The 13,048-nt window shown below is 54.2% G+C and overlaps 1 protein-coding gene across 1 annotated transcript; it reads right to left on the bottom strand.

Annotated features, from left to right (window-relative positions):
* Positions 1–1,160: 1,160 nt before the first annotated feature.
* Positions 1,161–13,023, bottom strand: Rnf207 (ring finger protein 207). The gene is made up of 18 exons (XM_052715305.1): positions 12,874–13,023; positions 12,159–12,256; positions 11,444–11,568; positions 10,156–10,332; positions 9,990–10,071; positions 9,842–9,917; positions 9,632–9,757; positions 9,284–9,330; positions 8,435–8,507; positions 8,293–8,361; positions 7,817–7,885; positions 7,647–7,744; positions 6,853–7,039; positions 6,553–6,738; positions 6,264–6,315; positions 5,909–6,026; positions 2,582–2,656; positions 1,161–1,432 (listed from the first exon to the last, which is right to left on the bottom strand). The coding sequence occupies exons 1-18, from the start codon at positions 13,021–13,023 to the stop codon at positions 1,306–1,308; spliced, it is 1,935 nt and encodes a 644-aa protein (XP_052571265.1). The 3' UTR covers positions 1,161–1,305.
* Between the last annotated feature and the right edge of the window lie 25 nt (positions 13,024–13,048).

The raw sequence follows: 13,048 nt of genomic DNA, 5'->3' as shown, positions 1-13,048 counted from the left end.
GCTGGAAAATCAGAGAACCAGAACAAGCCACAGCTAACCTCACCTGGCCAACTTCTCAGCTGGTCTTGTTTCCTCAGACTGGAAGCCTCTGAGTCCTCATCCGAATGGATCTCAGCTGAACTGTGGTCCTCACGCCTTATATACCTTTCTGCTTTCTACTACCACTCCCTGGGATTAAAGTCATGTGTCACCATGCCTGGCCATTTCCAATGTGGCCTTGAACTCACAGAGATCCAGAGGGATTTCTACCTCTGGAGTGCTAGGATTAAAGGTGTGAGTGCCACCATTTTCTAGCCTTTGTATCTAGTGGCTGTTCTGTCTCTGACCCCAGATAAGTTTATTAGGGTGCACAATATTTTGGGGAACACAATACCACCACACATTGCTACTTCATAACTGTAATTTTGCTACTGTTATGAATCAGGTATCTGATATGCAAACCCAAAGGGGTCACGACCCACACGTTGAGAACCACTTCTCTGGCGGGTTGTAGTGACAAATTCCTCTGCCCTCAGAGACAGCAGTGCAGGGTATCAGTAATTATTGTGTCTGAAGTGCCAGCCTCTCTGGTACATAAAAGCAACATTTGCTGTTTAACTTAATCAAGCTGTGTATTTTCTTAAATTGTGACTGGAAGGGCGTCATTTAGTCTCCAAAACTTCAATTTTGGGTCATGAAGCTTAAATTTCTCCCTGGAGACAGGGTTTCTCTGTGTAGCCATGGCTGTCCTGGAACTCACTGTGTAGACCAGGCTGGCCTTGAACTCACATCTGCCTGCCTCTGCCTCCTGAGTGCTGGCATTAAAGGTGTAAAAAATAGGCCAGGTGGTGGTGGCACATGCTTTTTTTTTTTTCCAGCTTAAATTTTTTAAGATTTATTTTTATGTGTATTTTACCTACATGCATGTCTGCACCACATGTATGTGGTACCCACAGAGGTCAGAAGAGGGTGTCAAATCCTCTGGACTGGAGTTTACAGGTGGTTGTGAGCACCATATGGGTGATGGGATCCAAACCCTGGGTCCTCTGAGAGAGCAGCCAGTGCTTTTAATCTCTGAGCCACATCTGGAGCCTGTGTGCCAGACCTGAGAAAGTGACATTTGAGTCCAACTCACCAGGACCCAGTTACTAAGCTGCTGTCTCAATATGGGGATGCCATCCTCATTGAGAAGATCCATTACTTCTTTATTGTGAATGTGTGTGGAAAATTAGTTCTTTCCCTGTGCCATGGCGGTCCAAGGGGTCAGGCTTGGTAGCAAGCCTCTTCGGGTCCTGATCCACCTTGCCATCCCCCATCTCCAGTTTCCTACTTGGGCCTGGGGTGGTCTTGGTTCTTTAATGGAGGCCCTTCTGGGAGGCTGCCCAGGGCCCAGCTGCTTCCGTGGGGCTCAGATGCCCTCTCTCTCTTCTCAAGGATGCTCTCTGTGTCGATCCTAAAGGGTAGTTTGACGTGAGCTGGATGACTCCACTCCACCTTCACTGTGTCCATCCTGTCAGCTTTCATGATGGAAGACCTTTCCACACCCACAGAAGTGTGCCTCTCACGAGAGCTTTGCCTCCTCCAGTGAGAGTCTCCCCACAGGTGACAGCTGTTAGTAGTTCAGGCATCCGAGTATTCAAGCATTTCAATAGCTCGGACTGGGAGCCTATAAGCTGGGGCTGCCCTAAGCACAGCCTTGTATGGAAGGGTCAGCCCCACCTGCTCTGTCGTTAATACACTGGTTCTAGACCGCTCTAGAATTCCCAGCTGCACAGAAGACCTCTTCCAGGGACTAACACTTTCCTGTTTTGTTGTGTTTTTATTATTGTTTTGATTTGGGGTTTATAGCAGTGTAGTCCACCTGGCCTCCAATTCACTGTGCAGCCCAGTCTGGCTTAAAGCTCTTGGCAGTCCCTCCGTCCGTCTCGCTAGTACAGTGATTACAGGTGTGGGTATGTGTGTGTGTGCTTGTGTGTTACATATGTACATGTGCGTGTGGGAGTCGGAGGGCAGTATTGTTCCTCAGCGCCGTCAGTTCACAGGGATTGGGTTCCAGCTGCTCAGGCTCCCTCTTAGTTCTCACAGACTGCTGTGGGAGCCGCTGGCTGGTGCCGCAGGAGAGCCCAGGTGCCTTCTGTCTCCTTTATTCCTGATTGTTTACCCTTTTCAGGAGCTGTCCCCGGCACACGTTATTCTCTCAATAAGAACCTTGCCCTTAACTTGCTTCCAAGGATGCCAGCAATATGTGGGTGACACTCACAGGGCATTCCTTTTTGAACAGTGCACATCCCCTTGATGCCTACATCACCCTGGTAAATTGGTTATATGTGGCCAAAGGAACGCTCCATGTTCCCAAAGAGGCCTGTGAAACAGCAGGGCCTCTCCTCTTTCCCTTTGTTTGCCATTTTGGTGAATCACTGGAAGGTGTGTTTGGGTTTTTTTGTGTGTGTGATTTTTTTGCTTGTTTCTTTTAAGACAGGATCTCACTTTGTAGCTCATCCTCTGCTCAAACCTTGTTTGTCCTGAAGTCTGTCATTGTGTTAGTCTCTAATCGTATCACACACACACACCCCATGCTCATGTTGGGAAGATGCTGTTTTACCTGGCTGAGGTCTCGTGGTCCCTGCCGTCATCAGTCATGCTCTGCTCTGTGTGCTCATCCACGGGTACCTGGAATCTGGATGGCAGAGACCGCTCGAGGGCAGTAATGTCCCTGCTGGGGGCCTTAAGCTCACACTGCACCAAACCACAGGGCAGCAGACCTTCCAGGGCCCACCCACCACTTCTCCCTCGGTTTGGGACTGTTTGCCAAGCCCAGTGTGGCTTGTCAGAGCCACTGTCCACAGTAGCATGCAGGCCCTAGTCAGGCCTGGCTTTCACAAGCTATCTTCTGGTCAGAGGAGACACCTCAGGGAACAGACGGTGGGGCCAGGTGGCGTGGAGTGACAGCTTGACAGGCTTTCTTCAGTTGGCAGTGTGGTGTGGAGAGGCCCCGTGAGACAACCTGCATCATGAACCATTCAGGCCTAGGTTCGTAGTGGGAGGTAGTGCAGCTGCCTGCCCCAGGGGAGCGGAAAGGCCACTGTGACCAGGGTGTTGTGTAGTCTGACAGAGGTGGGTAGGGAGGGGCCCTGGAGATCTGCCATGCCTTGATGGGATGGGAATTGCAGATTATTTAGAAATAGCCGCAGGGTATGTTGAAGGGCACAGTAGGGTTGACTTGGGGGGTCGTAGCAAGTGACAGAGTAGACAGGCTGAAATGGGGAGTTCAGTCTGGGTCTTGGGGTGGGTTAAAAATGGGAACGAATAGGTGGTGGTGGCACAAGTCTTTAATCCCAGCACCCAGGAGGCAGAGGCAGACAGATCTCTGAGTTCAAGGCCAGCCTGGAATACAGATCAAGTTCCAGAACAGCCAGGGCTGTTACACAGAAAAAACCCTGTCTCAAAAACAAAACCAAACAAAAAGGGAACAAATGAGAACGGAATCAGGTCGACTCCCAGGCTTTGATGACACACGATGCCACTGACCAAGATAAGGGATTGGATGTGGTGGGGTGCTGTCCAGAGTTCTGTTGGCCACTGCGGAGCTGAGGAGCCTTAGACACCCTGACAAGAGAGCTACCAGGAAGGATGTAGCTGGAGTGAGTCTAGAGCACAGGAATGCTGGGGTGCATGGGAAGTGTCTCTCACTTTAAAACCAGAGAACTGGGACTGGGGTGGGATAGCTCTACATAGTACACGTGCTCGGAGTACTCCAGGTTGGGTTTAATCCATACATGCACGCAAGTTTGAGTGTGGGGGGGAGAGAGAACGAGCAAGCACAGGGGGATTAATGGGGTCACTTACGGAGAGAGTAGAAGGTGAGGCATGCCTGGGATGAGCCCTGAGAGAAGCTGTTATTCAGGCAGCTGACTGCGGAAGGAGCAGCCAGGAACCAGGAGGATGGCTAGCTACAGGGGACAGTGTGTAAAAGACGCACACTTAAAAATGCCAGAGCCCAAGGTGAGAAGCATGCACAGCTCCACACAGAGGCCTTCCTGGAAGGGAACGGGAAAAGGACCGAAATCTGACAGGGACATTTCAAACACAAGAAGACCTGCTGGCACACGGGGAGCCTCGCCTTGGAGGCATCCCCCAGGCACACCCTGCCCACCTACAACTGCTCTGCTCTTGCTTCTGGCTGAGTAGGTCCATGGTCACCTGCAACATGGAAAATAAGCACCTGGACAAAGACTGACTCAGAGAAAGCCTGCCTCAGGGGCAAGCGGCCCAAAGAAACCAAAGCCTTCCACTCAGCCTCAACTGGTGAGAGAATCCTCAGGAAACAGCAGGAGCTAGGAACAGTCAGAGCACCAGAGGGAACTGGAAAGTCAAAACAAGATGGGGCCTGTTTCCAAGCAGGAAGACCTAAGTTTGATTCCCAGAACCCACAGAAATGACTCCTGTGAATTGTCCTCTTTCCTCCACATATGCTCTGTGTGGCATACGTGTGTGCCTACACATACATGTACAGAGACACAAAACAGTAAATACTTTTTGGAGATAGGGTTTCACTATTTAATCCTGGCTGGACTGGACCATATAGACCAGGTTGGCCTTAAACTCACAGAGATATACTTGCCTCTACTTCCTGGGTTCTGGCATTAAAGGTGTACAACCAGCACATTCAGCCAAAAAAGAAAAGAAAAACCACCAAGATCAGCAAGAAGATTGGAAGAGATGTGAGAAATTGTCTAGAAAGCACACAACAGAGGGAAAGGTAAAGTGGAGGCCAGTGTCCCATCACAGGAGCGCTGGCGGAGACTTGGTCAAGTCGGCAACTGATTTCAAAGAGTGTGCCAGATCCCAAACCAAAAGGTAGGAACTTCCAGAGTATGCCAGATCCCAAACCAAGAGGTGGGAACTTCCAGAGTGTGCCAGATCCCCAACCAAAAGGTGGGAACTTCCAGAGTGTGCCAGATCCCAAACCAAGAGGTGGGAACTTCCAGAGTATGCCAGATCCCAAACCAAGAGGTAGGAACTTCCAGAGTGTGCCAGATCCCAAACCAAAAGGTAGGAACTTCCAGAGTGTGCCAGATCCCAAACCAAAAGGTAGGAACTTCCAGAGTGTGCCAGATCCCAAACCAAGAGGTGGGAACTTCCAGAGTATGCCAGATCCCAAACCAAAAGGTAGGAACTTCCAGAGTATGCCAGATCCCAAACCAAGAGGTAGGAACTTCCAGATTGAGAGAAACTACTGTTGCCCATCCCAGTGGCTGGAAACACCTCACTTTGTGAAATTCAAGGCAAACTTCCAAGAAGAGTGAGTAGATCATAGTACATGGTTAGGGATCAGAAGAATTCAGCTGGCTTGGAGACATCACTGGAAGCTGGAAGGAATAGAGGCCCCTGCCTTCAAAGCACAATTGTCCCCAGTCCAGAATTTAAGACTCAAACCATCAGTCAAGTGAGAGGTAGAATGAAAGGAATTTTCTGACCCATGATGCCTCCACACAGGCCTCTCTCCAGAAGCTAATTTACACTCTAGCTGGAAGATGGGATCCACCACATAGAGGAAATGGGAGGAGACCGGAGACAGGTAGGGCACCTGGAATTCCAGCTCCTGGGCCCAGTAGAACATCTGTAGTGAACGTGTGTCACTTTGACTGAACCTAGGGTCTCACTCATGCTAGGCACGAATAGCTGAGATTTCAGGCCTGCACCATCCAGTCTGGTGTGATCATAATAACACTCTGGTGCCTGAGAGAGCCTGGTCCAGACCTGGCTGGTCAACCATGAGTGGATGAAGGTGCTGGCAACGTGGAAGCCTAGCCTCAGGCTCATGGCAATCCTCCTGCCTCAGCCTCTAGAGTACACCACCACTTCTTTGGCAGACTTATAGATTCTAGTACATGCCTGGCCTGCTGGCACGTTTCCCACACATTCTCACCTGGGCTCCAGTCGCTCCTTCACCCTGGCAATGGAGCGGATGTAGGGCGTGATCTGCTTGGTGATGGTGGTCAGGTAGGCATTCTCCTGCTTCAGCTGGAGAAGGTCATGGAGCTGGGCTGTGAAGCCAACGCCAAAGTGTTGGTTGTTGGTGTTAGACTCTTGCTCCTAAGCCTGGTACCATCTAGAGATCCCAACTGCCAATGACTGTGATCAAAAGGAGCAGCATGTGGTGCTGAGATGCAGGTGTGAGATCCAAGCCAAACACTAGGAGGAGAGCAGGGCATGCACAGGCATGGTTAGTGGCCACCCTCCCTCTCCAATGTGGATTAACACTGAGAGCCACTGCCAGGGACCTTCATAAATCTCCTGCTGGGTAGCTACTCGTTGGTAGGAGTCCTCCCAAATCTGAAAGAGAAGAGTGGCATGCTGTTTGAGGTGGGCGGGAGTAATTTCACCGACAGTGTTTCTGCTCTGGGAGCTGCACAGCCACACACACCGATCTGGTCCACATTTCCCAAGAGGAAAGCCTCCAGGCACAGAACCCACAGCGTGAAGGTCTGGCAGAACACCATGCCAGATGCTTGCCTTGGGGTAGCCATGTGCCTTCTGCAGCCGGGAATTGATAGAGCTGGGGCAAGTTACCTCCTGGAAGATTGCTCTCATGCCTTCCATGGAGGCATATTCAGAAGCAATCTGTGTGTCCAACAGTAGGGACCTGTGCAGGATGTCCCCCATGATCTCCGCCTTGATGAGCGAGTGGTGCTTGGTGAGGTCTCGGTGTAACTCCTGGACCTGGTCCTTGAGGTTCTGCACCTCTACTTGCAGACCCTGTTGCAGAATGTAAGTGAGGGCATAGAATACTGCCAGGTCCTCCAATGGAGAAGTGGATCTTAGTGAGGAAGGGGTGGGGTTCCACTCCAGTGCAGATGCCCAGCCCCTCACCCGATAGGAATCCTCGTAATGGTGGCAGTGCTCTGTGAAGGGTGTGTCCTCGCCCTCGGCCAGGAGAACCTTCGTGCTCATGGAACGATGTGGCGAGGGTTTGGGGACGGGTGACCCTGACATCTTTCCCACTGGGGAGGGACAGCTGGGTGTCTTCAGCACCTTGGGGCTTGAGCTCCCTGCCAACCTGCCAAGAAAGCCAGTCTGCAAAGGGTAGAGGGCCGGTGTCCCCCCCCCCCCCCCCCAACGCCCTGGGCTGCTCAGGGAGTCACTGTCCCCTCAATCAGCTGCAGAGTAGAACTACTGGAAGCTCTCAGGGGTCCCAGGCAAGGCCAAGGTAAGAGCGCCCACTTAATTTGGTGATTTCTAAAAGGCTCCCCCCAGGTTGGATCTGGGCACACCGACGTGCAGCTCACTCCCATGCTGGGCACACAAGGTCCGAACTAAAAATGGTCTTTCTTGGTCTCACACACTGGTTTCACTGCTTCTAACCCTTCCGAGTCTCTGACTTTCAGCTGGGTCGAGAACTCTGATTCACAGTGACTCCGGGCACCCCGAAGGTGTCCTGCCCAGCCTGCTTGAGGAGACTGTGGAGGAGGTGAGGAGCGCCCGGTCTCTCAGCTGTCTAGGGCTTCCTGCCCCAGCGTCCTCAAGGGCTGTTCCCTGTCTCTCCCTCCCTCTCAGACTGTCGCCTGGCCTAGACATCAAGTGCTGAGCTGGGTGCGCTTGTGACTCAGCAGGGAAGAGTGGTGCGGGAGCCGGTGACCCCGTCCGCCCGCCTGGTTGGCGCTCACGTGTTGGCGACGCCAGCGGTGGACACAGCTCTGCGGGGTCCCAGCAGCAGCAGCGGCTCCAGGCAGCGCGCGAATTCTGCGCGGTGGTCGCTGGCGATCTGGACCGGAGATTGGGTCATGAGCGGCTCTCCCCTTCCCCGGCCCCGACTCCCGACAGGGCGTCCACACACCTTGCTGCTCTGAGCCGGTCTTAGGCGATGCGGCCGCGTGACGATGCCTTGCAGCCTCTCCATCAGCTCCTGCCGCGGGGGAAGGGCTCAGGACGGGGGTGTGTGGCAAGGAGGTGGCAGGCAGGGCGGGAGAGAGAAGTGGAGGACTTCAAGGCTCTGGGGCTAGTCTGTCATTTTACCTGTCTCCCTTAGAGGCCTCAACCCTCCTCTAGGACTGGTCCATACACAGGCACCGCCCACATCTTTGAGAGGGGAGGTGAGGCTCGCGGCGCAGACCCTGCAGTTTGGTGGAGTGGAGGCTTATGCTCACTGTCTTTTAAAAGGTATTCACTTGCCCCCAAAAGGGCTTGTAGTGGAAGGGAAGAGAAGTCCAGAGACCCCCAATCAGGCCCGCAGGTGATGTGAGACAGGAGCCTCTATGCAGGACTGGGCTCTAGGTGGGCAGAGAGGGTCTTGAAGGAGCTGGGGACACTCACATAACCCAGATCCAGAAACTCAGCCTTGCTGGCCAAGCTGAGGAAGGAGGAGCAGATGACCAGGTGAACCTGCAGGAGGGTGCCATGCTCAGTGCTTGGACTGTGGGCTGGGTGTCCAGCCCTACACACCCTCAACACTTACCTGCAGGGTGGGCAGCAAGGAGGCCAGGTGGGCAAGCTGTTCCTTGAAGGCTTTGTCCTTTTCTTCATATTGGCTGGGGAAAGGGCAGGCTAGGCTGTTTGGTCTCAGGGGAGCGGTGCCTGTCCCACGTGGAGGATATTTGGCTCTGCAGCTCTGTATCTTCACTAGTGAGCATGTGTGAGTGTACATGTGAGTGTGCGTGTGTACGTGCGTGTGTGCGTTCATGTATGTCCATATTCATATGTGTGCATATTCCTTTGTGTGCCTGTGTGACAGCGTGCATATGCACACGTGTATCATGTATACATGTACATATGGAGGGCAGAGGTCTACATCAGGCATCTTCCTCAATAACCCATCACCTTATTTTTTGAGACAGTCTCTCACTGAACTTGGAGGTCACCAGTTGGCTAGACTGTGACCAGTGAGTCCCAAGGATCCTCTTGTCTCTGCCTCCCCAGGGCTGAGATTATAGGCATGCCCACTGCATGCTGGGGATGTGCTTTGTGTCTTTGTGTTTCTGTGGCAGGGGTTTTACTGACAACCATCTCCTCAGCTCTGGGTTTTGTTAGTTTTGATTGTTGAAACAGAGTCTCCTGTAGCCCAGGCTAGCCTTGAACTCCTGACCCTCCCACCTCTACCCTCCGAGAGTTACACTTGCAGGCAGACACCATGGCTGTTTCCTCCCAGCTTTGTAGTTCCTTCCCTGTGAACACGCTGACCACTTTTGGTGGCAGCCACCTGTGTGTCTTGTCCACCGTGTAAGGCAGAGCCAGGTCGGCCAAGGCTCAGGCTCAGAGCAGGGAGTATGGAGATCAAGGTAGGGGGCAGGGACTTGCCATCACTCACCTCTGCACAGTCTGCAGCAGCAGGGCTTTCCTCTCAGCCAGCCTGTCCTGGGAGAGACAGCCCATCACTGACCTGCACACCTGGCTCTGTCACCTCCTACCATAATGCCTTGGGGCATAGACACAGGCAGCATGCTTAGGACAGGGCCCTGCCATGTGGCCAAAAGGCCTTCCTCCTCCGTGCATGGAACTGCCTGAGGGCCTAGGTGCCCGACCTTAAGTGTCACCAGACTAGGATAGCCTCTGGCAACTCTCCAGGCACCTGTGGCTAACCCAATTTGATGTAACACCTGGCACTACACTGTAAACTCCGTGAGGGTACCTGGGAAGTTACTGACCGCACCCTCACCTGCATGCTGCCGAAGAGGGCGTGGATGGCTGCCTCCTCCTCAGCGGCACTGTGCCTCACCTCCTCCACCATGGCCTGCAGCAGCGCGATGGCCTCTTTCGTGGCTGTCTGCAGGGCTTTCACTGCCTGGGGACAGCAGGGTCTCAGCCTCATTCCCGCAGGTTCTCACAGCTCCCACCCCCACCCCGCTTCAGCTCCTTCTGCTCTCACCAGCACTGCCTGCTCCAGCCGCTCGCAACCTTGAACATAAGCGGACTCCAGGTCCACACAGTGGGCCCGGCTCTCCCTGTCGAGAGGCACCTAGTAAGACCCGATCCATCCCCACCCCACCCACTCCCTGCCTGCTCCCTCTACCCACCCCTGCATGTCCCGAAAGCAGCGGATGCACAGCAGCGACTTCTTGTCGGTGGAAAACATGATGTAGGGCTCCGAATGGAGCGCTGTGGAGCGGGCGGGGGCGGTGATGAGAGCCTAGAGACATTCCCGCCTGGTCCCCACCCCTGGCCACGGTGTGCCTCACTCACCACACTTCTGGATCACGTCGCGGCTGCGCTGGCCCAGGGCTACTATGTCATGCCTTGCGAACATGCGCGCACGGTGCGTTTCTTCGCGGCAGCGTGCGCACAGGGGCTGCCCGCAGGTGTTGCAGAAGTACGTGGTCTCTGCGTCCTGAGGACCGAGAGCTGGTTCAGGCCAGAGTTCTAGAACTCACTGAACCCAATGATAGAACCGCAGCCACCGCGTGTCACTGAGTGCATCAATCCTAGTCCAGGCAAGTGGTCCGGCTAAATGCAGCTCCTTCCTGCAATCCCCAGCAGCTGAACTCCAACATTGTAAAAACTACATTTATTGATTCAGTTGTGCATGTGGGTGAGTGCCCAAGTGCCGCACCATGAGAGTGAAAGTTGTTTCTCTCCTCCCCACCCCCACCCCACCCCCCCACCCCCCCCACCCCCCCGTGCGCTGAGTCCAGGGCTTAGGGAAGTGACCATAGCCATGGCTTCCATCCAGCAAATCCTACTTATTTTTAAAGGTTTTATTTTTATTTCATGTGCTTTGGTGTTTTGCCTGCATGTATGTCTGAGTGAGGGTGTCGGATCCCCTGGAACTGGAGTTACGGACAGCTGTGAGCTGCCATGTGGGTGCTGGGAATTGAACCTGGGTCCTCTGGAAGAACAGCCAGTGCTCCTAACCACTGAGCCATCACTCCAGCCCTGAAGCCTCTTACTCTTTACATCGGCAGTCAAGGCCATTTCTTCAGAGCCCCCCACCCCCAACTCTCTCCCCTCCTGCCTGTTCTCTTTACTTTCATAAGGTTTCTCAGCTCTTGCTCAGCATGCCGGTTTGAGGCTGTGTGCTCCTGAGCTTCCTTCCTGCCATAGGGTCATCAAACCTCTACTGGCCTTTGCATCAGGGGCTGGAAGCCTTGTCTTCGGCTCCCTGCTCTCTCTCCAGCTACTTACAGCTGCACAGTATTAGCTTTAGCTGCTTACATGTGCTTAAGTAGTAGGGGGTCCTCAAGGGTACCCCAGGTCTGTGAGCTGAACCACTACTCCCATGACAGCTCATAACTCCACCCTGACCTGGGGACCCAGTTAGCTCTCCCTAAATTGAATGGCCTCTGCCACTATCTGGTTATTGGCTCAAATCATTTTTTTCTGGACCTTGGTTTCCCCACCCATATGTATGATGGGGGCATGGTTGGAGGCTGAAGGATCCCAGGCTGGAGACTTCAGTGCTGGATGGTTATTGTACATCGGGCAGGCTGTAAGTGTTGGGCATCCACCGCCTTCTACTTCCTCACCTGCTTGCTGCATTCCAGGTCGCAGTTGGCACAGTGCACAGCCTCCACACCATCCCCAGAGCTATCCACCAGGAACTGCAGCAGCCGGTCCACCGGTGGGAGCCCGCTAGGACCCTTCACCAGGGTCTGGTGCCTGCAGAGAGGCTGCAGCCATGATCTGGACACCCTTGCAAGAAGCTCTCCCCACTACCCTTCACATTCCAGGCAGGAGCTAAAAATAGCAGTGTCAGGGTAGTGGGGTCTGCTATAAATACAGCAGCCAGCTTGTCCTGAGGGCCCGACCCTGCTCAGTGTGTGTGTGTGTGTGTGTGTGTGTGTGTGTGTGTGTGTGTGTGTGTGTAAACCTCTTGGCATATTGCATTGTGAAAGGCCATGCCACCCCAGTGGACCCTCTCATCTCACTAGAACATTATGAGCTATTTTAGTAATTGTGTCAACCTAAGATTTCCGGGACACGCCCCTTCCAAAGGAGTTGCTGGGAGTGTCCTCACCTCTTCTCCAGCCCTACCCTAGCACCCTGACTCTGGGAAGCTTGTAATGATCATCTAACTGCCTCAGTTTACCTGACTAAGCTACAGGGGGTTCGGTTGGTTCCCATACGTCTGCTTATGACAGCGGACTGTTTCCACCTCCTCAGCCTAGGCTGGGAACCTCCCCATCTACACTTGGCCTCTCAACCAGGACTAGAGCCAACTTCACCCTCTCTGGGCTTGGAGCACTTACTGGCACAGCGGACAAGACAGGCGGCCATCAGTGGCCCGGCCGCGCAGGCAGCCAGCGCAGAAGTCATGGAAGCAGTCCAGCAGGCATGGGCGCTCGTACTGTGTGTGGCACAGCGGACACACGAGGGGATGGCCACTCGCAGCATCCAGGGTACCCAGGCCCTCCAGAGGCGCAAAAATTGCTCCAGACATTTGTGTGGATTGACAGCTCAGGACGGTGACTCGGATTCCTGGGGCCCAGGCACCTTCCTCCTACCCAGCCCTCCTAGACAAGACTTAGCTAGTGGCTTTGGGACGCTGGAATGCCGGTAGCGCTCCAGCAGGGACGACGGGGTGCGGGGAACACTGTTTGGAGAGGGGCCCTGCCACTGGTCACCCACCTCTCTCACAGTCCCTCTGCTGTGGCTCTGCCGGGGAGTGGCTGGCCCTGGAAGGTCAGGTCGCCAGGCTGGGCAGTGCTTCCTTCCCTCGTCACTTCTCCCACCTCCTCTCCCTCCCACCCCTCTGCGATTCTCCGCCCTGTGTCCTCTGGGTGACCGGGAGTGAGGTCCCTTGGTGTTCCTTCCTCAAGGTGTTGCTGCTTTGCTGAGCCTGGTCTGCAGTCTCGCCGCTCCACCCTGCCCAGAAGCAGTGAAGAACACGGTTGCGCGGTGAGCGTCCCAGACACCACGACACCTCTCCGTGAGATTGGAGCGCAGAGCAGAGGTCGAGGATACCGGCTCCCGGATCTTCAGCCAGCCAGACCAGGCCTCCCTGGCTACAGCTGGAAACTGACTCCGGACCTGAGAGGGAACAGTGGTCTTCACAGCCCCATTTCCCCCATGGCCAGCTGGGGGCTCCAGAGAGCAGCAGACGGTCCACAACATTCTACGGCTGAGATGAGGGTGCGCT

The sequence above is a fragment of the Peromyscus californicus genome, unplaced genomic scaffold (assembly GCF_007827085.1).
Source record: "Peromyscus californicus insignis strain IS unplaced genomic scaffold, ASM782708v3 Scaffold_5__1_contigs__length_169319896, whole genome shotgun sequence".
Classification (NCBI taxonomy): domain Eukaryota; kingdom Metazoa; phylum Chordata; class Mammalia; order Rodentia; family Cricetidae; genus Peromyscus; species Peromyscus californicus.
This window is presented reverse-complemented; position numbering and strand designations above follow the sequence as displayed.